This window comes from Poecile atricapillus, chromosome 3, assembly GCF_030490865.1.
Source record: "Poecile atricapillus isolate bPoeAtr1 chromosome 3, bPoeAtr1.hap1, whole genome shotgun sequence".
Classification (NCBI taxonomy): Eukaryota; Metazoa; Chordata; class Aves; order Passeriformes; family Paridae; genus Poecile; species Poecile atricapillus.
This window is the reverse complement of record NC_081251.1, coordinates 24,757,067-24,782,549: the sequence shown is the minus strand read 5'-3', so window position 1 is coordinate 24,782,549 and position 25,483 is coordinate 24,757,067. Positions and strand designations below refer to the sequence as shown.

Below are 25,483 nucleotides of genomic sequence, written 5' to 3'. Positions count from 1 at the left end.
TCAGTTCTTTCCACCACTGGGGCATGCTGGACTGTTTTTAAAGACAGTCACAATGTCCACCTTTTAACTAAGTCAAAATGTTTTATTTTCTGTTTTTTCACTTTTCTAGGACCAGTGATTAATATCCTTATCAAATTACCTGATCTTTAGGAGAGTCAAGAGGACTATTCCTAGGATGAGAGCTATGCAGGAGGAGTAAGCAATAATGTAGACAGTTTCACCTAAAAATAAAACCAGAAAACAAAAATGAAGTATTTGCATTTTTTTAATAAGAATCAGACTTGAGATCTGTATTAGAAATCATACATATGTGAGCTAAATTAGTTATAAATTTTGGCAAAATTACTTAAGAAGAGGAAAAAGACCTAGATGTATGTCAGTGGTAGGAATAACTCGTCCTTTGCCATTTGATGCAACATAATTTTCAGACTTCTTTTAATAAATACCAGTTCCAATAGCACTTCATATGTATAGCAGTGCCTTTCACTGTTGCAGGGGAATGGCTTGTTACTATGATTTTTAAGTTTTCTCCCTACCGATTTAAAAATGTCAATTTTATTCTGTGTGTCAGAGCAGACTTAGCTCTTACTTATCAACTAGACTAATTTTCCTTTTTCACATATTACTGTAATTACACTGTGGAGCAATACTCCACCTAGAATCAAATTAACTTAAAATGGGATCTAACACTGTTTTTCTGGGCCCCATTCCCATGGAGTTTCCCTTTTCTGTTAGGCTTCTCACCAAAAAGTCACCTAGGTGACTTATGTGCTAAAAATTCCAACTGTTGAAAAACTGGGAGCGGTTTCAAATTTTCCAGAGGAGGAGTAACTTTTTTTCCTGAATCCATTGGTTTTGATCAAATGTCTTAAGGAAACATTTCAGTTGAGAGTGAAATATAAGCCCTGGACACGAGATGGAGAGGTGTGGAGGTTAGATGATTTCACAAGTGGCCACAAATGCAGAGCCACAAGCATAAAACACGAGACCTTTCTGTGACTTTCCTGTTGCACTGATTCTGTCATCTTTGTACAATCAGATAAGTTTTGTTTATATAGGAATTCAAATGCAGAGAGCCCTAACTGCTCCTGAGCTTCTCCATCTTACATAGCCAGTGAAAAATTTACTAAGGAAGAGATGGATTCCTGGACTCATCATTGAGCCACTTACCTGGGCTGTGAGAGGTCATATTCTGGTCTCTGAATAAGTTATCAGCTATTATATGTTCCACGTGTTATGTATATGCACAGAAACCCTAAATGAGACATTTCTGTGTACACTGCATACATGCAGCAGGTGTAATGTATCATCTAATACAAGCACAGGTGGTATGGATGCTGGAGCAGCCCTGGGAAGAGAGAGTGAATATGTATTCCACAGCAAGGAAAACAAGGAGCTGAGCAGGGCATTGGACCTGCCTGGCTTTTGTTGTAGGATTGTGCCCACTTTTTCTCTGAAAACTATCCCAAGTTCAAGCTTTCCAAGGTAAGAAAATGAAAGCAGTCAATGAACCACCACAATCTGCACAAATGGGATGAACATTCCATTTAATCCAGTAACATACTGGAAAATACTTAATATGCTGAATCTATGAAGAAAGAGGGGTGAGGTCTATCTTAGAGAAGGACTTCTAATGACATATATTAAAAACTACATCAGCAGTTTGCCTAACTCCCAAGTTACAACATTTCTTTAAGATGATGGGTTTTACCGAAAGAGTAATTTGTAGGCATTTTTTTCAGTTTCTGAATCTTAACTGTACATGCAGCTATTTTTTAAAACTTTTTACAAGTGTAGGAGCAGCTGTAGGGGCAACAGTTTCTTACTTTTTTGAAGTGGAAAGCGACTTTCACACATATTTTAAACAAATGTAAACTTTTAAAGTATGTCACCACAAAAATTGTTATAGCTAACAAATTATATATTGTACAGTCATGGATGGTTGAAAATGGGCTAATAAATTTTCAGCAGAACAGTGTTATTTTTTTTATAAAATTTGTAAAAGGTGCTTTATTTCAATCAAACAAACACTGAAATGACCAACTGAAACTTTTTTTCTATTTTTTTGACAAAATCTGAAAAAATGCTACTTTTTCGATGAATAGCTGGTAAAAGAGATGTTGACTCAGCTTTATAGGGAACAAAGAGGGATTTTGGTGAATCTTACTCTATTGTAGATCTACCTGCTTACGTATAGCTAATGCATATTCAACAAACAGATTAATCCCAGCCTCTTCTCAGAGGTTTCCTGGCTACCTGCAGCTTGTCACAGGCTTTTTTCTACAATTATAGAACTGTCAGACTGACAGTGTTTGATACCTTATAAATTAAACTCACTGGAGCTGAACTAATCTCCGTTTCCACAGCAGCTGGTATACTTACAGATAAAACCCACCAATTACTTGGTTATCTAAGTACTCAGCGCAGCAAAACTCCTCAGTAGGAAATATATGATAACACTAAAATCTAACACAAAATTTTAACCATTTTGGGTCAAGCCCAATTTTATTGTATCTCACAAGAACAGGGTAAGTGTTCTGTATTTCTAGCTTCCTCTTCCATAGGAAACTCACAACTTTGCCTCAAAGCTCCATGGTGATAAAAGTAAATCCTTGTCTTCTCACATGAATAATTTTTCAAACTAAAGTGCAGGAAGCAATCTATTAAATTATTTGGATCTGTAAATTCATTGATATAATTTGCATAGGATAAAGCCAAAACCAGGCTGAAGACACATAATTAGGTAGGCACATTAGAAGTTTGGATAAATTTTACTTGATTTATCACTTTTTGAAATTGTTTCCAAAATGAGATCAAATTCAAGCTTAAAGGAAAAGCCTCATTAAATTTTGTATGATTCTGACTCTGCCCACACCACATCTTTTTAACAGAGTTGTATCAGCCCAAAGATGACTCTGTTGGCCTGTTCCCTCCTGAGAATGTGAATGTGTTTAAATCTAGTAAAGATTTTTACATAATCCTGGTGTTGCATTTTTACACCCAAAGCTGGAACAAAAATTTTTCAACTTCCATTGTTCTACTTATTTACAAATGTATTTGAATATATATATATGCTTAAATTTATTTTTTTATTGTGAAAGACTCCTATTAAAGCAATCTTATCTAATGGGATGATTTTCAATTCTGCTGAATAAAATCGAGAAATCTGTGGTTTTTGAGCAGTAAGCTATATTTTAAAGCATAAAACTAAGAAAAAGCTGAAGACATACTGAGTTTCTTCTGGGCATGTTCATCTGTAGACACTATTCATTTCATCTGGTGAAAGAGTTCCTTGTATCTTTCAATGAAAAACTAAGTAAAGGATTCTTCTGAGATTTTAATGTGGAGATATCAGCAGATTTTATCTCATGTTTTTCAAGAAGAAAATAGCCAAGAAGCGAATGTCTTCGAAAGTCTTCACACATGTGAAAGGCCATATTTGACAACTTAACTGTTTTGCCTCTGTGCCCTGAATTCTTCTTGGGATTTGATTTCATTAAAGATAAATATTTTGTGAAGATGATAACTCCCTTTGCAGCCTGAGTGAAGCATATTTATTAGCATATGGACACTGAGTTAGATTTTTGGCAGTGGGATTTATGAAACAATTTGCAGTATGGTTTTTTACCATCAGGCAGATATCCTGAATCAAATTCTTCTTCTTGACCTGGCTTCCTATGAGACTTTTATGGCTTAGAGTTCCCATCTCGTGTACGTGACAGCTACAATAGAAAGAGTATTTTATTGTATGGCTTAGACTGGTCAGCATTCTTTTTGTTTTTCTAAAGCCATCCAAAGTTCTGTTAAGACTTCAAGGAAAGGTTTTTGGAAAGTTTTCAGATTTCAATGTGAACAGAATTAACTGGGTGCAGGCTGCTTCTTGCAAATATTTATCTGAATCTCTGAGTGAAATGTAAAATACATTTTACCCACCAAAAAGGGCTAGTCACAGGGGTGCAATATCTCACATTTTGCATTTTCTCAGTGTAGAATTTCTTGTATTATGACTTGCATTATTTAACCACTAGGGTCTTGTTCCAGCTAGGGATTCAAGCTCCCTCTGTAATTGGCAAGGAGAAGTCAATACTTTCAGTAAGTGCAATCCAAAAAGATTGGACTACTCTTCCTTTGAGGGTCCCTGACTTTCTTCTCTGGCTACACAAAGCACTTGGATGACATTCATGATTCTTAAGTAACTTTAATGCTAACATTACAGCCAAATGCTTAATTGTGCACATACAGGTCTCAGGAATCTCATTCCCTTAATCCATTTTTATATCCTTTTTATCCCTTATCCAGGTTGCCCACTTCAGCAATAGTTGAATAGTTGATGGAGAGGTTAGAAGTCACTTTATTTTGTACTGCATGCAGAAATTGAATTATTTTTTTCACAGTTAAAAGTGTTCTGTATGAACAGTTCTGGGAACTAATTTGTAGTATTGTCTGGAGAATTGTAATCTGCCCTGCACAAGGTAGAACAGGTCACTCTCATTAGGGGTGATATTTGTGCATTAAGCTCTTTAGTGTTCTCACTCTGTAATTGGGCCCCTCAAAAGGAAATATAAAACAATATTATTTCAGCAATGAAAACATTTGTATATTAATTCAATATCCTTTATGTTGCTTAATTTCTTACTGTAAATGCATGGAAATAAAAATAGCTGCAGCTCTGCAGCCTATGGGATACTGTGTGCCCTTCTGTTGTGTAAGGAGGTGGAGTCTGATGGAGTGTAACACAAACCCATTCTCAGACCACTTACTGTGGCTTCTCATTTTGTTGTTGTAACTACTAGAGCAAGTCAAGAGAGATTGAAGTCGGTGTGACACCAAAAATAATAATTTGTATTACACATTATGACTGCTACTCTCTAATGACTGTACAGAGAGTCAGGCTCTGGCAGGCTTAATAGCTTAATTTTCCCCAATTATAATACAGTGATTGTGAGACATCTATTTCAAAGCCATTTATCAGAGTAATTGGTTCAGTCTGATTAACTTTATTTTGTGGATATATAAGTTAAGCCAAACAGATAGGGAGATTTCCAGACCAAATGAATGAGCAACAGGTTGAGTCCACCTGCCTGAATCCACCCAAGGGACCAGCCTTTGGTCTCTTCTATCATACATCAGGGATATGTCAAGAGCATTGCTGTGGAAATCATGGAGTGCCTTGCCCAAACTCACCATTAATTGCAGAAGAATGGAGCTGTGCTCCAGAAATCCTTTCCCCTGGCATTTCTGTATTTACCCAATGAAAACCTTTCTTCCGAATAGAAATTTGACCTGGATATTGGAAAGAAAATATCCATTCAAAATATTACTTTAAAATAATAATATAAGTGAATATTGTTTGATACTTTGATAACAGCCACAGAATTTATAAAGGGAGCTATGTAAAAATACTGTTTACTGATAGTTGAACAAATTGACTGAATGCATAACAGTTCTTCCTGTTCCACCTCAGTTTTCTTAATGGATGACAAGCTTTGAAAATATTCTCTGCAACAAAACAGCTTAAATTCTCTTTTCACATAAACTGTTTTAAAAATAGGCCCATCAAAAGAACTGTGTCCGCCAAACCAATATAGAATATAGAATTTCCACAAGGAAGAGTTTATCCTCCAGCTGCATTTCTAGACATCAACAAATTTTTTCACAAGGGCCTGTTGTCTCAGTGGGCATAATTTCATGAATATACCTGAAAATACATATCTTCTGTTGAAATGAAAAATAGGAGGTTTACTTAGGTAGTATAGTTTTCAGAGTAGGAGGCTAAACCATACAAGGATATGTCTGGTCAATCACATGAACAGAAAGCTGAGAAATTTTGTAATGCAAGAAAGGCTCACATTTGCAGCTTGGAACATTGTCCAAATAACAATGGACTAAATCTACCTGTAATTTGTTTTGGTTTTTTTCTGTGAAATCCAAAAATACAATTCAGAGATAAAATATTTTAGAAACTTATATTTTTTCTTTCCCTCACTGACATTTTTGCTTATTCCTGTTGAGACACTGATCCTACATTGGCAAATGATTCAACTGTGCTTCTGCTTCATACAGTAGCAGTCACAATTCTTGCCTTTTACTGAGTCTGCAGCAAATGCAATCCTGTGAGCACAGTCTCAAAAGCAAACATTTGCAGCAAAGGCAATGCCATGCAAGACTAGGAAGACAACATGGTGTAAACACCGCTGGTGGGTCTGTTCACAGCAGTTCTGGAGGCAAAGACCCCCTTTCCAAATCCTGGGTATTTGCCCATTCAGAAATGTTTCAGAGTTTAAGATCATTGCCATTGTAAGAGTGAAAGTCTGCCAAAGATCACCAACAGACCAGAGGAATAATTCAGCAGATGGGGCTGGGTGGACACTGCAACAGAGTAGTCACTCCACATCTCTGTATTGCCACACAGAGAATGGCATTAAAAACATGCTTTATAATAAAACCCATAATCACCACCATCAGTTTAGCTGCACTACAACTAGATATCTAGGGGGGAAAAAAAAAAAGCCAAAATAAAGCAAGAATAACAATAAGCTGCAAGTGTTCAGTGGAGTATGTACTGATCCACCAAAGGCTCTGGATCCCTGAATTTTTTGTTTAACCACCAGGAAATTGTTGTACAACACAAGAAATAGAAGCTTCTGTTCTTCAGTCCCAATTAGGTTAGGGAAGTTTCAATCACAAAAACCCTCAAACCATTTTATCCTGAAACTGCTTCAGGGAATGGCAAAAGCTCATCAGCAATTATTTGATTATTCAGACATGAGGATCATTCTTTTGCTTTGTAGGTTAAGAAATAACTAGCATGGTGATGGGTTCATTTGGACTGTTAAATTCAGCTCTAAAGCAAGCAAGGAAATAATATTCTTCAGCAAAATCACTGCTAGAAGTCTCAAGTCTAGCAGTGTTACATTATCACTTTTCCAGGGGAGTTATAAGATTTTTAGTATTTTCTCAGAGACTGGATTTCGGTAATGATTAACTAAACTAAGAGCAATGTTTCAGCAACTTGATTTTAATTTTTGGGTAGCCTTTGAGTGACATGAAAAAAAAAAATTACACCCTTATCAGTGGGACAATTTTGGTTTCTAGAACTAAACGAGTAGCCACTTCATTCAATGAAATGCATGCATGCAATCCATATATGTTTTCAAAGTACTGTCCATCAGAGAAAACTATGAAATAACCATTTCTTTTCATTGAAATCTTTAGTATCGTCACCTCTCCAGGTTAGTTTAAGAATGTATATAATTTTAGAGTATACATGTAGAAGCTGGCATTGGGCATGATGCACTGGCGAGTAACATATCCTAAGAGGATTTAAATTGCAAAGTAGTGGGTGTGATAAGTCAGGGATTTGAGGAGAAGAGAATACTTTTGGTCTTTGATCTGGTTTATGGACCAGATGTCTGCATGCAGCTGGAACACTGCAGAGGCTGCAGATGAACCTCCAGGTTCAGTTTATTCTGCAGGAGACCAGGAACCACCCTATGATAGAGAACCATCCTGTGATGTGACCCATGGCACAGTAAGTGGGGACAGAGGAGCTTTGCTTTGAAGGCGCTTTGCAGATTCACAATAAAACATTAATATTTGCTTTCATATTGCTGTTTATTGCATTAACAATTCTCTTAACCAAAGGCTTGGCAAGGACATGTATCTTTAACAAAAATAATTAGCTAATCAAGCACATGAAAGCCATTACTGGTTCTGAGAAAGTACCTATATTTCATCTCAATTTAACCCAGTTTTTTTACTGAAGACCAAATCCTAAAGCCTACTTTAAACATTTGAAGCTATTTTCTGCAGAATGAATTCTGTTGCTAAATATATGTAAGGTTTACTAATATTCAGACTCCAAGAAGAAAAGAAAGAAAAACCAAATGCTACTTCATATTATTTGTAAGAACAGTGTACCAAAGTACAACATTAAGCCAAGAACAAGAAGGTTTTGGACTATTCCAATCTGCAAATTAAAATAGACTCTAGAAATTACTTCTTTATTTCAGAAAATTCAAATAATGAGACATGTAGTCAATTCCATTGGTTTACTACTATTATAACTTTTTCCCCAGACCAGAGGAATAAAACTGTGTGTCCAATTTTTGTTTTGATTTGGATTTTAAAAAGCCCTCATCTGTAGATATCGCTGATACCAATCGTAGCAAAGATATAGTAAAGATTTGATGCAAATCAGCATCTTAATTCTCTTTAAAACTAATTATTCTGTAAAGCTGTAAGCGTTACTCACGTAAGTCACTGAAGCAGGATTTGCTGTGCAGCATGTGATGGAAGAGCTCACACAAAGGCTGCTCCACAGGAGGCAAATTCTGGCAGGTGCACTCCATGTGCAACATCGTGCCCCAGTTGCTGATGTAGGCTTCTTTGCAATCAGCGTTGGCAGAACAGGGCATGTCATCCTTGATTAAAGTTTCAAGACAAGCTTCATCATTATAGCATTTTTTTGTCACGTGTCTCCAACACTTTGACTGAAAAGTTGTGTATTTTTTCCTGGTAGGGGTAAAAAAAATGAAAAACAAAAAAAGTGTACAATGACTCTTCAACAACTGTGATTTCATAAAAAGACATCTAATGAATACCACTAGAAGAGAGTGTATTTCCAAGGTAGCATTTAAGCCTTAAAAATTGCAATATTCAGTGACAGCTGATATAAATTTTGCTCTGATTTTGACAAAAAGCAACTGCACTTCTAATCAGCACCTGTTTCCCAGAGTCCAGTAAAAAAACCAGTATGAATTCCAACAGTCTCAGATATTCAGAGAAGAAATGTGAATATAGGAATTAGACCAGTCATCACAATGAGACTACAGCAGGTGCTGTTCTAGTGGATCAGTTTTTGAGCAGGGTGAATGAAGAATAAACATTCAGCTTATTTTGCAGTAAATAATCTACATCCAATGTCAATCCCTTGGCCATCCAAATGCTAACAAAATACAAAATGTCCAAGGCTCAGGAAAAAGTACAAGTAATTCAGTAAACTTAAAGATGAATTGATAGCAGAGATAAATTACATTAATAATTAACTTGTCACCAAGTTCAATAATCTCAAATTATTTCTGGTTTTTTGCTGTTAGGATGGAAAAAAATTGGCCTTTAATGCACTGTATATTACAACAGAAAATACCCATTATAAATTAACTAAAAAAAATGTAGATATTAATTAAAAACAAATCTATGTCATTAAGTTTTAGAGGACGATAAAGGCAAAGTCTAGTATATTGTACATTAAGTTATTAAAATATTCTTCCTTAATCATATAGATATGTTATTAACTTGCTGTTGATATTGTGTACACAAGCATGTCACATGGAAAAGCGTGGACTGTTGCAATACAGGCTAGAAAATTTTTGTAAATATTTTCATTCAAAAATAAAGATTTCAAAGCAGATGCCACCTCTGCTCTAATGGAAATATTTTCATTCACTTCATGATTTATGGATGTGACTAGCCATAATTCACAGACTAATTTTGCTAATTGTATGCATTTATTGTCAATGCCAGAGAAACATTAATGTTCCCAGAATGATGGGGAATTCAGCCATTATGATCTTACATGTACAGACATACATTTCTAGCCCTTTGGCCGATCTCACCGACAGCAATCTGAATAATCTGCACAAACCCAAAACCATCTCTTGGCCTCCTGGTTTATTCACTGAAGGTTAATTTGAGCACAACTTTGAGGTAAAATTCAACCCTAATCCACAAGGTGACTACACTGAAAAACAAAGTGGGCCAATTGACTATCCATAAAAGGAGGCAACGAAGTTGAACTACAACTATGGGTAATCCTGCTGTATGTTTTAAAAATATAAAATGAAACTTTGAAAAAAAACATTATCCTTCATGAGTTTGGTGGTCTGTGTATGCTTCAGGCCAGATTTTTGAAAGGTTTTTGCAAGTATCCTTGAGATGAAGACAATAAGACAGAAGTTTTTTGAACAGGCCAAGTTGGTTGCATGGCTGTTGAGTACAAAGGATCAGACTCTCCTCTCGAAAGGTAATTACTTTTACCAAACAAACTTTGTCTGGTCTGCGGCACACCTTGTGCAAATTGCTGGAGGGCAAAGGTGCAGACAGGCAGGTGTTATCTGAAGAAAGTGGTAATGAAAATATTCAATAGCATAGTTTGTCCAGCAGAAATGGTGTTAAGTGTCATGACAAAGGCAGAAGAAAAGCCCACATTAGTTTCCAAACCTTTCTGAAAATTAATCATTTCAGTTTACTTGTGGTATTACTTCTGGAATTACCACAGTTGGTGCAAACATCTGTGAAGATGTCAAACACAGCAGATACAGTACAGAAAATAATTTTGTTATAGCTGAGATATAAAGAATATAATAAAAATTGTTTGACCAAATCATTATTCAAAAGCACCTTAGTGGGCAAAATACTCACCTACACGATTCATTCTCTTCACACATGTGGATTACATTCAGACATGATGGGGGTGGAACTACAGTAACTGCACAGGCCTTGCCATGGAGAAGTTCTTTGGCTCTGTGGCAAGATTCATCATGCTGGATGCAGTCACAAAATATCATCATTTGGGCAACTTCAAAAGGCATGTTTCGATAGAAGAACCTTATGGCTGCTTGACATCCTTCCACATTGCATTTCTTATTTACTGAGCAAACTTTAAGGTATAGGGACAACTGTTTGTTACACACTTCATCTTCAATGCACTCCCTGTTCACATCCAAACAGCTTCTGTTTGTTGTGTACACTAAAAAGAATAACAGGTTTTAAAATAAAATCTCAAGAGGATGTTTCTCAAGTGATGACTGGTAGGTATCCTGTCTACAACATTCCCAGTAAATCAAACTTGATTCCCAAAACTCTGACACAGCTCTTCTAGCATTGCTGCTTTTAAGCTAGTGAGTAACTTCATACTTCTTTCTTGCACTGCTTGGTGGCCACAAGACACCCTCCTGAAACTGCTGAAATCTCCAGTGTGCAGTCTTATGCTAGGCTATGTAATAAGTAATGAAGAAGAGAATATAAATGAATTTTTTTTGCTATTAACATCAGTTTAGATATTTCCAAACTGTGAAATAAACCTTCCAAAAATATCTAGAAAATTCTAGACCCTAAAATTCTCATGGGATAAGATTTGCCTTTGTAAATTTGACAGAATCATGATTGTTACCTGATTTATATTTACATTACTTGATTGTTACCTGTTACATTTTCGGGTTTTTCTCTATCCAGTACCTTAGCTGAAAATATGTTGGATCTATTAACTCCCTGCTCATCCATTTGAATGAAAAGGATTAATTTTAATCTGAAGGTACATTGTATACTGTCTGAAAACAGAGATAAAATTATTTATTAGGATTCATCAGTAAATTCAGACTTACCTTGTTTGGAGAGAGCAGATAAACCCCATTGTAATTTTGTTTCCATACTAATATTGTCTAGAAGAAAAAGATACAGATACAGGCATAAATTCTAAATAATATCTTAGCTTTTTAACTTTGAAGTATTGGCTGTCTTGCTGGCATAGTGCCAGGAGTGAAAATAAAGGATAAAACAAATTGGTTTGACCAAATAGAACCCACTAACAAATTCTAAACCCTCTATTACATACATTCATATGTTTTAGGGTCAAAGCACAGTTTATCAAAGGCTGCTGCTAATGTTTTTTACATAATTATAGAACCTATGAACTCAAGAAGAGTTTTTTAGAGCTTCTCAGTGCATTATAAAGTCAGATTTCTTGTGAATAAATAAAAGCCAGAGGCCTTAATGTGTTTATCAGTTAACCAGTTTCCAAGTTCAACTAACTGCTTGTCATGACCTAAAGTCAAGGCTGGCAGACAATTCTTGCCATTCAAAGATTATTTTTATTGGTCTTATACTGTGTCTAGTTATAGTGAAAAACAAAAACTGACGGATTTAGATCAGATTGTATCAAATTAACACATTGAATGACAACAGTATTTGCACTCAGACTACCATTTTCTTTCACGTTACAAATTTATTTATAAATAAAACTCCTAAAATGATCTTGTTTTCAATATTGAATTGCAAATGGGCACGAAACCTTTTTTTTGTAGACTGTGGACACTATTGTTATGTACTAAACATTCAGACTGCTGGAATAGCACTAACCTGTGTCAGTGACCAGATTTTTCTCACCATCAACATCAGCATTATAGTCATCATCACTGCCATCACTTTCACTAGCTCCTGAGGCTTGGGTCTCCTGAGAGTATTGTAAACATGGGTTGTTAAATATTCCCTTCCAGATTTTAATGCATCTCGTCTGAAGCGGCTCTGAGCACGTGCACTTTCCCAGAACTGTTTTCCTCAGTTCTTTCCAGGCTAACAAACACTTTCCAGGCACAGGGAAGCTGCAGGTGTCTGCAGCTGCCTGGCAGGCGCGCTGGAAGCTCCTGTACGCGGCAGAGCAGCGAGGCTCCGCTTGGCAGCGCTGCTCTGCGCTGCTGCAGTCGCTCTCCAGTTCCAAAGAGTGTCTTTGGTCTTCAGGGTTTCTGTGCTGCCAAACACTCAGTTCAGTGTCTGACCTCGAGAAAGACTCCAAATAGTCTGTAGAAATAGGTACAAACAGAGTTATAAATCAAATGGATGATGGATAACTGGAGTGTGAATATCATAGAAAAGACAAAACTAATTTTTTGGGGGCATTTATCAGACTTGAGAATATGCATCATCACAGCACAAAAATTCAGGGAAAGGGTACTTGTCTCAATGAGTGAAACAGCCCTAGTTTAATTCTGAGCTGTGTGTAAAGACATAATAATTTCAGAGTCTTACAAACTAATGAATCTTCCTCATGTTTACTAGGTGCTGTTAGCTGTATGGTACAGTCCACTCTAACAGTCCAACTGCAAAACAGTAGTAAAAATATTCCCTAAAATTATTGCATAAAAAGTTTAGCTTCACATAATTTTAACCACCTACAGTTTTGACATATCATGGATTATGATTTTAAGCAAATGCATAATTTTTAAAGAGAGAATGACAATTCCAGAAGATGCTTGATTCATTACCTAAAATAGTAATTTAAGTTAGACAGAGAGAATTGCTCCTGAAAGTGCATAGCAACACCATATGCTGTCCTTTGTAGGTAAATTCAACACTAAGTCCATCCAAACTTGTTTCTACAGTGAAGATAAATGTAATCTCAGTTGGCAAAAAAATACAACATGACGTCTTTTTGCTAGAAGCAAAAGCAAGTGCTCCAATGACATCAATATCAGGTTTCAGATATCCATCCTTCTTGTTTGGGCAAGGAGTTTGGGGCAGATCAGGGTGTTATTATTCCCTCTGCAATAATGCCATATATTCTAGTACTGTATGATGAATGCTGTGTGATGCCAATAGGGTGTGAAGGATCAGTGCCAGGAATCACTTTGAAACTCACTTTGCAGGCTCTCATTCATTGGCTGATTTTAGCTGTCTTGTGTCAGCTTTGCTAATTATTATGCCAGGAGACTTTGGACAAGAAATTGCAATTTCTTCATATACCAAGTAATTCTCAATTACTGAGATAGGTTTTCTGCAGGGATAAGAGTTCTCAAAAAAAAAAAAAAAAAAAAAAAAAATTGAGGGGAGTGGGCCCATTGATCACCATAGAATTTTTATAAGACATTTTAAAATATTATGTATAGCTTTATGGAGGTGTGACTATGTTTCACACATCCAGTAGCCTGTCCTAGATGTAGTGAAGGTCCTCCTGCAAATCAGTGTGACACAACTGCACCCCTGTGCATCCCCATTCACTCATTCTCCCATTCAGAAGGTACTGGATGTGTCTCTCTATATACACAACTTAGATCAAGTGCCTCTCAAATCTCGCTGGACAATGAGTAGCCCTCAACACACACTGTGTATTCACTCTTGCTTTCCAGTGGATTCAACAAGAGTTTTAGAAGCCATTTCAATTTCTCACAAGCATTTTATCACTTTTGCTTGTGGAATTTCTTTCATATGCATGCTGGAGTGTGAATATAATAGAAAAGACAAAACTAATCTTTGGAGGCGTTTATCAGACTTGAGAATATGCAAAGAAAGTTGAACCCACTTAAAATGATGGTTATAAATTTACTGGGTTTGGTCTTCATAATTACAACTTTATGCTTAGTTACCTTTACTAATGCTGCACCATTTCCCAAGCAAAGTTGTGATGCTACAGATATTGTCTGTAGTGCAGACACAGTTTTTAAATTCTGGGTATTTCTCAGCCAGGACCTGGATTATTCTATTACATCCAACAGTGTCTTCTGCCTTGCATCTATTACCTAGAATGCACCATTAAAATTATAATTTCATTAATGTTTATGAATGCTTAAGGGATACAGTTACATAAAACAATTCAGCTGAAGAACAAAAATAACATGCTTTGCTAAGATAAGATGATTTGTCATATTTTAAAAAAAATTAATAACATTCAAAGTAATATAATAAGCTGTGGATACAATATTGACTTCTTTTATTTGATCTGATCCATTGCCAGAAGCTCTCATTTACAAAGTACATAAAATCTTAAACTCACACCTTTTATTTTAGGCAGGTAAGGCACTGAGACCAAACTAAAAATGTGTCAGGAGTGGAAGGTGCACACACTGAACTGAGAGACTTATCTTAATCCTGTGTAGTAGAAACGAGGTGCCCGGTACAGGGACAGGAACACACAGTGCAGGCTTGAGGCATCGCCATGTGATGGAGTGAGAGACAGGACACAGAGGGTAGACCCAGCCCCATGATAATGGTGATGAGAACCCCAGGCTGAGGAGATGCCAGCTCTGGGTCAGATTCTCTCTCTCATGTGAGGATGGTGTGAGCCTACAAATGCCATTTGGATACTCCCTTGAACTGCTACCCTATAGAACAACTTCACTGCCTAAGTGTGAGAAAGACAACAGATTTAAAGTAGGCCAAGAATAGTCTGATTTTTAGGATTTTTTTAACAAAAATGAGGGAGATGTTAACATAAAAAAAAAATAAATGTGCAGAAACCTTAATTTGCTGGCCTAGTTTCAAGTCTGTTTGCACATGCACTTGGACTCAGTAGTAAAGACACTCACACAGGATGTCTTGTTTTCCGTGTATGGGTAGCGAAAATAAAGCACATGTACTAGTTTGTGGTACAAAGGTAAATCAATCATCCATCTACTTTATGAGCTAAAAGCTTTTCAAAATTATTATTATTATTATTATTATTATTATTATTATTATTATCATTATTATTATTATTATTATTATTATTATTATTATTATTGATGATGATGATGATGATGATTATGAAAGTGGGATCAAGTGCATCCTCAGCAAGTTTGCTGATGACACCAAGCTGTGTGGTGCAGGTGGAACATTGGAGGGAAAGGATGCCCCTGGAGAGACCCTGACAGGCTTGAGAAGTAGGCCAATGCAAACCTTATGATGGTCAATGAAGCAAAGTGCAAGGTCCTGTACCTGGGTCACGGCAACCCCAGACACAGTTGCAGGCTGGGCAGAGAAGGGATCGAGAGCAGCCCTGCAGAATAAGACTTAGGTGTGAAGGTTGATGAAAAACCTGTCATGAGCCAACAGGGAGTGCTCAAGCAAAGTCAGCTGTGCCCTGGGCTGCACCAAAAGCAGCGTGGCTAGCAGGCTGAAGGAGGTGATTCTACACCTCTGTTCTCAGGAGACCCCATCTGGAGTGCTGCATCCAGCTCTGGTGTTCCCAGCATAAGAAGGACATGGAGCTGTGGGAGCAAGTCCAGGAAGCTGATAACAGGACTGGAGCTCTTTCCCTGCAAGGACAGGCTAAACAATTTAGGGCTGCTCAGCCTGGAGAAGGTTGTGTGGAGACCTCACAACAACCTTCCAGCATCTGAAGGGGACTACAGGGAAGCTGGACAGGGACTCTTTGTTAGGAACTGTAGTGACAGAACAAGGAGTAATGTGTACAGACTGAAAGAAGAGAAATTTAGGTTAAATTTTAGGATGACATTTTTTACTGTGAGCATGATGAGACACTGGAAGAGGTTGCCAGGGAGGCTGTAAATGCCCCATCCCTGGTAATGTTCAGAGCCAGACTGATAAGGCCTTGAGCAACCTGGTCTAGTGGTAGTTGATCTCTAAGGTGCCTTTGAACCCTTAACATTTTATGGTTCTATGATTTATTACTGTTTAAGAAAGTTACACATAAGAATGTTACATGTGAAGCAGTTTAATTTAGTTAAGTTTTATTTTGTGGAAGCCATGATCTACCTTGTTCAAACAGGTATATAGCTCCCCAAACCAGCACATTTCCTCTCTTTACCTCATAGATATTAAATGTTTCACAGTATGTAAGAGAAGCAGCATGTGGCTCACAAGATCCAGCCAGGTCACAGGGCAGCATGAGGATTGGTTTTAGGCTACTGAGCACACAGGCTGACGTCTCTGCCCTGTGCTGTTCCTGCCTTGCTGCTTCCCCACAGGTGTGGAGCAGGACTCTACACTCAGTAAAAGGCAAAGTGAAAAGTCCTGTGTCACCAGCACCATGGGCAAGCTTTGATGTGACCAGAGCTTTAAAACACATGTTGTTGACACAAATAGCAGTGCAAGGCAATGGAGGCAAAGCTCTGCATTTTGCCTTTACCTGAAAATAATGAGAATCAGCTATTCCAGATTTCCCATCCCTGTCCTGATCCCCTTTTTTTTCAGACTCTCAGTACTGCCCTTTCTCCAGTTGCTGACTAAGGAGGGTTTGGGGGGTATATCAAATAATATGCTACTAATAGGGGAATGTCCCAGGCCAGCAAGAGCTGCAGGTCCCAGCCTCTGCTCCCACTCCACCTCTTGCATCAGCAAAGAAGGAGGTGATGGTGGCTGGGATTGCCTGTATCTCTCCAACCCCATTTCCAACTTTCCTTCTGCTTTTTCAGAAGCAGATCATGAGCTCTGACCCTTAGTCAAGGAGCTCAGGAGATTTATCAAAGGTTGCAGACACAGGATACTCCCTGACCATAAAAATAGGATGGAATCCTTTCCATTGTGGTGACACAACCTATGAAGATGAGTGGATATTCTATTCTGTATTTTATCAGCTAAATAAGGGATAATAAAAGAATTTAAGGAAATCGTATTCCAGTAGAAAAAGAACAATAAAGATCAGGAGGGGCTTGTGTAAAAATTAGCTTACTCACACAATTTATGACTGTCTTCTTCAAGGTCCAGAGTACACTTCAAGGGTGAAGGTGAGTAGAAGAATAAACCCCCATACCCCAGTATATTTTGTGCAGCACCACAGCCTCACTCAGCTCACCTGTCTTCACAACACTGACAAGTCGTGGCCAGGAGTCAGGGGCTGTGTTCAGTGGTCCCCTGAGTCAGCACCTGATGGCTGGGGCTGAGGCAGAGGATGTGGGGCTATGAACATGCAAAGGGCATAGACAGAATCAGGAAGTGCATCAGATTTATGGGGCTCCCTTGCATGTCTTCTTGAAAACTGTGTAGAAATAACCTATTATCAGTATTTCTCTGTTTGTACATGGTATTGATTCAGCTGTGACAAACAGCAGAAAATATTTTATTACTGGTTTTCAATTATTGGTGCTTTACCAGAGATTAGTTCCAGGTAATATATTTTATCTTATACATATGCTTCTAAGGCATTTACAAAAAAAATGCTCTCTCAACCTAATGTTTGGAAGCCATTATTCATAATTTGTTTTATTATTGTACATATTTTGTACATAATTCATGTACACAGGACCACAGACAGAAGTGTGACAGAGTAGAAGCTGACACTCCAGAGTGATAATCTCTGCTTTTTCTTAATCAGCTTTTCAGTCATCTCAGTGGGAATTGAAGACTACAGGGGAAAGTCTGAGGTTTTCCTCTCTAGCACTGGTGAGACCACAGTTTGGATAGATCTCCAGAGATCCTTCCGACCCCAATGAGTCCTTTATCCTAAGAAAAGTAAACTCATCCAAATCTAATTCAAAATGAGATTCCTTAAAATTTAAGTGCTCTGAGTATTTTTTGTTTTGTTTTGAACACTTTTTCTGTTTCCCATTTAGAAAAATTAAGAAAATTTATACTTATGGTTAAAACACAGGTTAGAATTTATTTTTTTTTAACTGAAATAACAGGAAGAAAATCAAACAAATAACCAATCCCACAAACAAAGCATAAAAGCCCAAACCTTAAAGTCTTCATTCTGCAGTGCTGAAAGCCTTTTGATCATTTCAAAATGAAAAATCTTATTTCATCAAAATTTAGTATTTCTATCTTTTCTATCCTGACCTGGAAGCTGATTCATAGACATTTTTACACTCTGTTTTTTCTTTCCACCATATTTTTGCCACAGAGGTGAAAGAAGGATTGGACTCTGAAGAGTATAAACTGAGGCTCTGGAAATGCTGCTGGAGTAGTGGGGAAGCAGCAATGGAAAATTTGACAGGAAAAGGAGGGACTTAGGCATTAGTTTGGAGAGTGTTCCCAGACCTGCACTGAAAAGCAAAAGATGGAGGTCTTGATGATGCACGCATTTAACTTTGAGGTTACAGTCTGATGGACTGAGTTGTTGAACTTGTACCCCAAAGGAGTTTAATTATCATTTGTAGCTAGGTTTTGAACAAAGAAGCTAACAGAACAAATATTTATCCCATTGTCTATTGCCTCCAAGTAATATATTTGTGCTCAAAGGACATCTTCCATTCCTACAGCTCATCCATGAAGTTTCTAGACTTTCACATGACAGACAGTGTTATTCATACTAATGATGCTGCTAGTAGGTTTTCTATTTCTGTGTCTATTCTCTATTTTCTATTCTATATTTTCTATTTTCTGTGGGCTGTCTGAGGGGTATCATCAGCTGTCTGACTGGATTTACATGCTCTGGAATCATGATACCTAATAAGCACATTTAGTATAATTCATTCTAGACCCGACACAATATCTGAGGGCTCTGCAATGCTGGAGAGTCTTTGCCAAAAGCTATTATCCTAAGGAAACATACAGATGCAAATCCAAATGAGCAATCACAAGAATAATTATTTCTGGAAGGTTCCTCTGGCCCAGTTACAAATATTATTAGTATCAGTGAATAAGTACATAGGACAATAAGAGAGAGAAATGTATTGTTATGAGACAATGGTGTACATCCAAAGGAGAGCCACAGAAGTAATCATGCTGGCCCACTTCATCTGACTGTAGGGTATTGAGATTAACAGGCTACAGCACAAATATATATTTTTGTGACAAGTAGTTCTGGTGCTAATTTGTTCATGACTGATGTGAGAGAAGCAAATTCAGCTTGTTCTGTTTTGGTTCTAGAGAGCTCATCTTCAGGTCACTTGAGCCAGAAAGTACTGCATATTCCAATTTTTTTTTTTCTAAACAGCAACCATATCTTCTGAAACTGTTTCACTTCACATAAAATATTTAACAGACCAATAGAACATGGGCTGAAGACCAGCTGCTTTGGGGACTGTTGTAACTGTCATATTATCATGTATTTTTCATTTACTTCATCTGTTCTTAAAAGTATTCAGCCATTCTATGCAAAGTAGATAAGTATCTGGGAAAGGACACACTAATAATAAAGACCCCTCAGAGAATTTTCTACTCTAATTATTTTAAATACTGCCTTGTGACTTGGGAAATTTGGGACATCAAATACATGCAACAGATCAGCCAGACAGAGGCATTTATTCAGGTAGCTCACACTGCAGGTGAATGTCTTAGCAATGGCTTATTGACCACGAAGGCAAGCAACTTCTGCTGCCTGGCTTCTCCCCAGAACTGTCAGACTGGGTCCTGGCATCAAGAGAGGAACATTCACATGGTCAACTCTGCTGCAGCTGAGGCCCCAAACACATTATAGCATCACAACATGACTTGTTCTGTTCAAATAACGTCATCATCATCAGAAGGGAGATTTCCAGTGAGATGTAGATAATTCTGATTCACCACTGCACACGAGCCAATGAAAGGTAAACTTAATCAGAAAATAGTCCCTGGCCCTTAGCATTTGCTAGTGATGATGTAGTGGCAGATCACTTGACACTTAGCAATCAACAAAGGTGTCATTACTAGCTTGGTCTAATGACACTACCAGATTACAGTGCCACTCTTCCTCTCCCTTCTGTATTCACAGCACCTGGATTCTCAGCATTTAACAGCAAGGTCTTGGAAGGATTTAAAGAAAGAGCTGAGTAATGACACCCAAGACTTGCTCAAGAAGACAACAGGCCTTCAGAGATAGGAACATTTTCATTTGAACAACCACAGAGATTAGGATGAGTTTCAGGTCAAATTTATAATACCTGGTTTTTCCCTACTTAAAACATAGATTATTTTGAAATGAAGCACAAACTATTGGAAATGCAATAAACATAGACAGAGACTAATTATCTGCCTTCATTTACATGAGAATCAATTCAAGGAGGCCTAGTCATGACATAATCTGCACTTTATCATACCGCCACCCCCAGCAAGTGAATCACTGTGATGTGTTGGTACTTTTCACTGAATAAATACAGTGTGCTCCCCTACAAGACAATTTTCTTTGAGGTCTTCTTTATTTTATTTGTTTCTTATTCTATTACAATAATTAAAAATTAGTCTAATTACTACATTGTTTTGAGTATTATGTAAGATTATAGAACCATAGAATGGTTTAGATTGGTAGGGACCTTCAACCCCTCTGCCATTGGCAGGGACACCTTCCACTAGAGCAGGCTGCTCCAAGCCACATCCAACCTGGCCTTGACCACTGCCAGGGAGGGGGCAGATCAACTCCTCCAAATTGTGTCAAACAAAGTCGGAAATCCTTTTCCAGTTGCACGCAGGCTTCATTTAACAGGATCCCACAAGAGCCTAATTTCTGCTGCATTCAGACTTCTTGAGTTGGTTCAGGCTCTGACTTTGATCATAGTGCAGAAATTTCATTTATCACTTTCTTGAAGACACAGTGTGACTCTTACTAAAAGTAGCACTGGCCATTGTAAAGAAGCTGACTTTCTTTTGCCATAATTGTTTTCTTTGAAATCTCACTGGCTTCATTTAGTTACCACAGCAATACTGTAATAAACTATGAATATGCAACCATACAGCAATTCAAAATTAAGCTGTGTACACCATACAGAATTACCTGAAATATTGCAGGCATCTTCAACCACATTCCAGACACTCTCACATCCATTTCCAGCATTAATACATTGCTCCCTCAAGTGCAGACAGTCAGTAGTCTGGACAGTAGATATACACGTGAAGTAAATGAACAACACTGTAAAAATAGAATATAATGACTATTTAATGCAAATACTGTGCTGACCCTTTTCCTTTACACATGGATTTAAAAAATATAAATTACTATAGTTTTTCTATATTTTCAAATTTGCTATCTAATTAATTTTTAACAGAACAAAGCTTTTCCTGAGTTTTGCAACTGGAAAATTAAACTTAAATGTTAAAAGTTTCAGTGTGGCATATTATGCATTGGTTTTACCTCAGTATTATAACAGAAACCATAGCTATACATGAAATCAGTGCACAGATACATAAAATTGCTACAGTTCTCAGATCCATAATAAATTACAGAAAGGAAGACAGTAAAAAATTAAGAGGAAACAGCATTTTATTTGCATTAAAACTCACCAAGCTAGGCTGTTTAGGAATTCCTATGAATAGAGTGTGTGAGATTTGATAACTACAGAACTGTTAGATAATAAATGTGATTTTATTTTATTTTATAAATACAGTATATTTATATATATATCACCCTCTTTATTTTTACTTCACAGATGCATAATTTCTTGAAAACAACCCCCACATTTATGTTTTTATCTGCTTTCCTGAATGCATTGAGCTTGTTAATTACATAAAGAAGCTCTGGAGATTTCAAGGTAAAGAATTTTAAAGCAGCACTGCTTGTGAATTATCAGTAGAAAATTAAATTGCCTTGTTAAGAAAGGATAAATCAGCTGGAGTTTATCTCTTTCATTAACATTCCCATGGTAAGACAACCTCTAATTTGTAATCATGTGTCTTTACTTTCTATAAAATTAAGTTTCAGTCACTGATTTCAGGCCTTATCAAAACTACCTGCTGAACACCTGATGTGTTTTCTTTAGTTGTTGAAGGACACAGTACCTCTCTGACAAAATACCTTTCCCTCCCCCACACCCCCTGCTTTATGTTTGGGTAAATTCATATGGAATTTGAGTGGTTTCCAACGTTGTTTAATCCCTTAAACATCATGTGCAAGAGGCATGAAATATTGCTTCAGGATTTGTCCAGACCCTATCAAAAGAAATTAAATTTTTCCAATGGTACATTTTAGAATAAGAAGTTATATATCAAATATCCCTCTTGATAACCTTAAAGACCTGCTACAGTCTAGAGGTGATGCCATCCCTTTTGGAAATGATTTACTGGTGACCCAATAATGCTGCTGTAGGGAACACTTTTTGGATGCATGTCGATAAATATGAAGCAACGTTTAATACTTTATAACTGACAGGTGCAACAGCATCTAGTGTGCCTATGAGACAAAGAAGAGGCTGCATGTGCTTATTTTAGCTGGTGCTAATCCTTCCTCAGTTGTGCATATTCCTGGCAGTTCTCTGCAGGACTGATGGCGATCTCAGTGAGTTCCAGCCTGAAACACTCCTAGGCTGTGTCTGTTCATTAGCCTTGAAGACATATTGAGAGAAACAGCTCCTACCTCTTGACATTGAGGAATGTGCAGCTGCCCTATCCACAGGGACATTTTTGGCTTATTATGACAACATTTAGTTCCAGGACTGTCTCCAAAAGGACTTTCTTATTGTGAAATTAGTCACTATTTATTCAGATGACAGAGAAAAAATGTTGCCAAATACCTTACAGGTGAAAATGACTGCATATATAAAACAATACAAAATTATAAACCCACAAATTTATTAAGAAAAGGTATTTTGCTGGATGACCATTTATCTATTTTGTAGATTCTAACACAACAGAAGACTTACTCATCTGACTAGGATTCACAGCACAAAGTCTCTGTGCTCTCTCCTTCCCTCATGCTCAGACAGTTTTCAAGGACCAGTGGCTGAGACAGTCAAAACAGGACTGATTGCACAGCCTTCCTGCTACTTTTTAGGGAGTATTTCACACTGCTGCTCATTTTGAAACTACCTGGAAACTGGCCACAAAATAAGAGGTTATTTTTTCGCAAAATAAAGGGGTGAGTAGCATCATCTATTATTGAAGGCACTTCAGCCTAGGAATGGGCTTCTTTAGGTCTAATGACATATTAATATCCTTAGCAGTACAGAGGGGGTACACTGCCAGAAGCCTACAGGAAACAAGCTTTCCTATATGATTTTAGAATCCAGAGCACTGGATTATTATCCAGTAGCTAATGCAATTCCTTAAATTGACAAATATTACTTTAGTTGCTCACTTTACTTATTTATTCTAGTGTTTGGAATACTAAGTGACTTCTACATAGAAAGACTTCAGGGCACCAAGGTATTTTAGAGGGATCCATACTGACAAGACACACATTTAAATTTATAGAGATGCCTTTATTTTTTATGCAAAGGCCTATTGATTCACTGGGTAGGTGTAAAATTCTCTGTTCTCTGTAGAATTTGGTGTCTAAAGTCAAAAGGAGGAGGGAAAAGGAACATTTTTGCACCTCCACTTTGCAGATTGGGAACTGAGGAATGAAGGAATTACATTTCCCAATTCATAAAATAATCATAAAATAATGTAAATAAATAATAATGAGTATTGGAAAACCAAGCCATGGTTTCTATCCAATGGCTACAGCAGCGAGATAATAAGCTCTGAAGGCAAAATGGCAAACTGTAGCTGAATATACTTGGCATATAGTTGAAAAGTGATACAGGACAACTTTATTCTAACAAAACCTGGGGCAGAACTACCTACGGAATACTTTTAACGCAGAAATACAAGTTTAGAATAGTTGGGTGTTAAAGAGAGAAGCAGCAAGTATATAGTATGTAGCGAGTAGAAAAGGAGAATAACAAGAATTAAAACATACTCGTCTCATCATATTCTCCTGTACCAAATCTTTTCTGTACCGGCTTGGTTGATTTTCCCTTTTTCTCCACTCAAACCCAAAGAAGTGTCAGCAGCACTGGCAGCACCCAGCGCTCTCCAGCCGGCAAACAAGTGGCTGCTCATTCACACCAGGAGTCCCGGCCGGGGCTGTCCCCGACGGTGCCGTACCTCCCGACGGTGCCCTATCTCCGTCCGGTGCCCTGCCTTCCTCCGGTGCCCTATCTCCGTCCGGTGCCCTGCCTTCCTCCGGTGCCGTGCTTCCCTCCGGTGCCGTGCTTCCCTCCGGTGCCGTGCTTCCCTCCGGTGCCCTGCCTCCCCCGCCGTCCCCTGCCTCCCGCCGTCCCCTGCCCCAGCCCTGCCGCAGAGGCGCTCCCGGGGCTCCCCGAGCTGTGGGGCCGAGCCGCGGCCGCGCACCCCCGGGCCCCGCGCCCCGCCTGGAGACCCGCGGGTGAAGGAGCCGTGGGGAGGAGGCGGCCGGGGGCGCGGGGCGAGGCGAGGCTCCGGCGCTGCCCTCCCGCCGCACTTACCGGGCCCGAGGAGTGCGGCCATGGCGGCGCGGGCGCGGCGGCTCCCGCCCGGCGGGGCCCAGGTGCCCGAGCGGCGCCGCCCCTTCAGCACCGGCCGCGGGACAGCGCCGCCCGGCCCGGCCCGGCCCGGCCAGGCCCGAACAGCGCCGCCTCCGCCTCTGCTGCGGCCAGGGACAGCGAGCCGAGCCGGCCAGCCCCGGAGCGGGCTCTGCCGCCGCTGGCACGCCTCTGCTTACTTTTCTTCTCCTGCCACAGTCGCTGAGCCCGACTGCGTCCGGATGAGACGCGTGAGTCTTTCGGCATCTTCCAGGGGATCTGTCACTCCCTCTGCACTTAGTTGTCATCTGGTCTCCAGAGAAATTGACAGAGCAGGTCTTTGGCTGCTGCTTACAAGCTCTTTGGAAAATGCCTGTTGCTATCTCCTATCACCTTCTGTAAGCACTTTTCAACGCATTTTAGATGTGAATTTCTTTGTTTTCATCTCAGATGTGGAATACAATCTCGATCGGTTAAGGGGACAGAAGACCTATGGAATATGTTGGACGGCAGACCACGGGAAAAAAAGAATTAATCTCTAGTCTAGACCCAGACTGGACTATGAGTGTAACCTCAGGTGTTCAGTAAAATACCTCAAGAAACAGTTTGCCATACAAAAGTCAGCAGCTGACTTAACAATGAAGCAGTCAACCATAAAGGATGCACTCATGCACCTGCTGGCTTCAGTGCTGGCTTCAGTGCTACTCATGAATCTTCTTTTCACAAATGGCCTATCTCATACAGAATATGTTTAACTGTAGTTGGTCCTTAAAGGTCTAAACAAAAAGATGTCATAAAATTTCCAGCTTAGCTATCAGAGAGACAGATATTGTGGTTGAAATCCTGTCCCTACTGACAAAGCAAAACATAACCCAAAGTCC

The 25,483-nt window shown here is 38.5% G+C and overlaps 1 protein-coding gene across 1 annotated transcript; it reads right to left on the bottom strand.

Annotated features, from left to right (window-relative positions):
- Positions 1–4,284: 4,284 nt before the first annotated feature.
- Positions 4,285–24,614, bottom strand: GFRAL (GDNF family receptor alpha like). Its single transcript, XM_058835691.1, has 9 exons — positions 24,567–24,614; positions 21,119–21,253; positions 14,139–14,291; positions 12,139–12,576; positions 11,385–11,441; positions 10,423–10,750; positions 8,255–8,514; positions 5,185–5,283; positions 4,285–4,361 (listed from the first exon to the last, which is right to left on the bottom strand). Exons 1-9 carry the CDS (start codon positions 24,586–24,588, stop codon positions 4,285–4,287), a joined length of 1,569 nt encoding a protein of 522 aa, XP_058691674.1. The 5' UTR covers positions 24,589–24,614.
- Between the last annotated feature and the right edge of the window lie 869 nt (positions 24,615–25,483).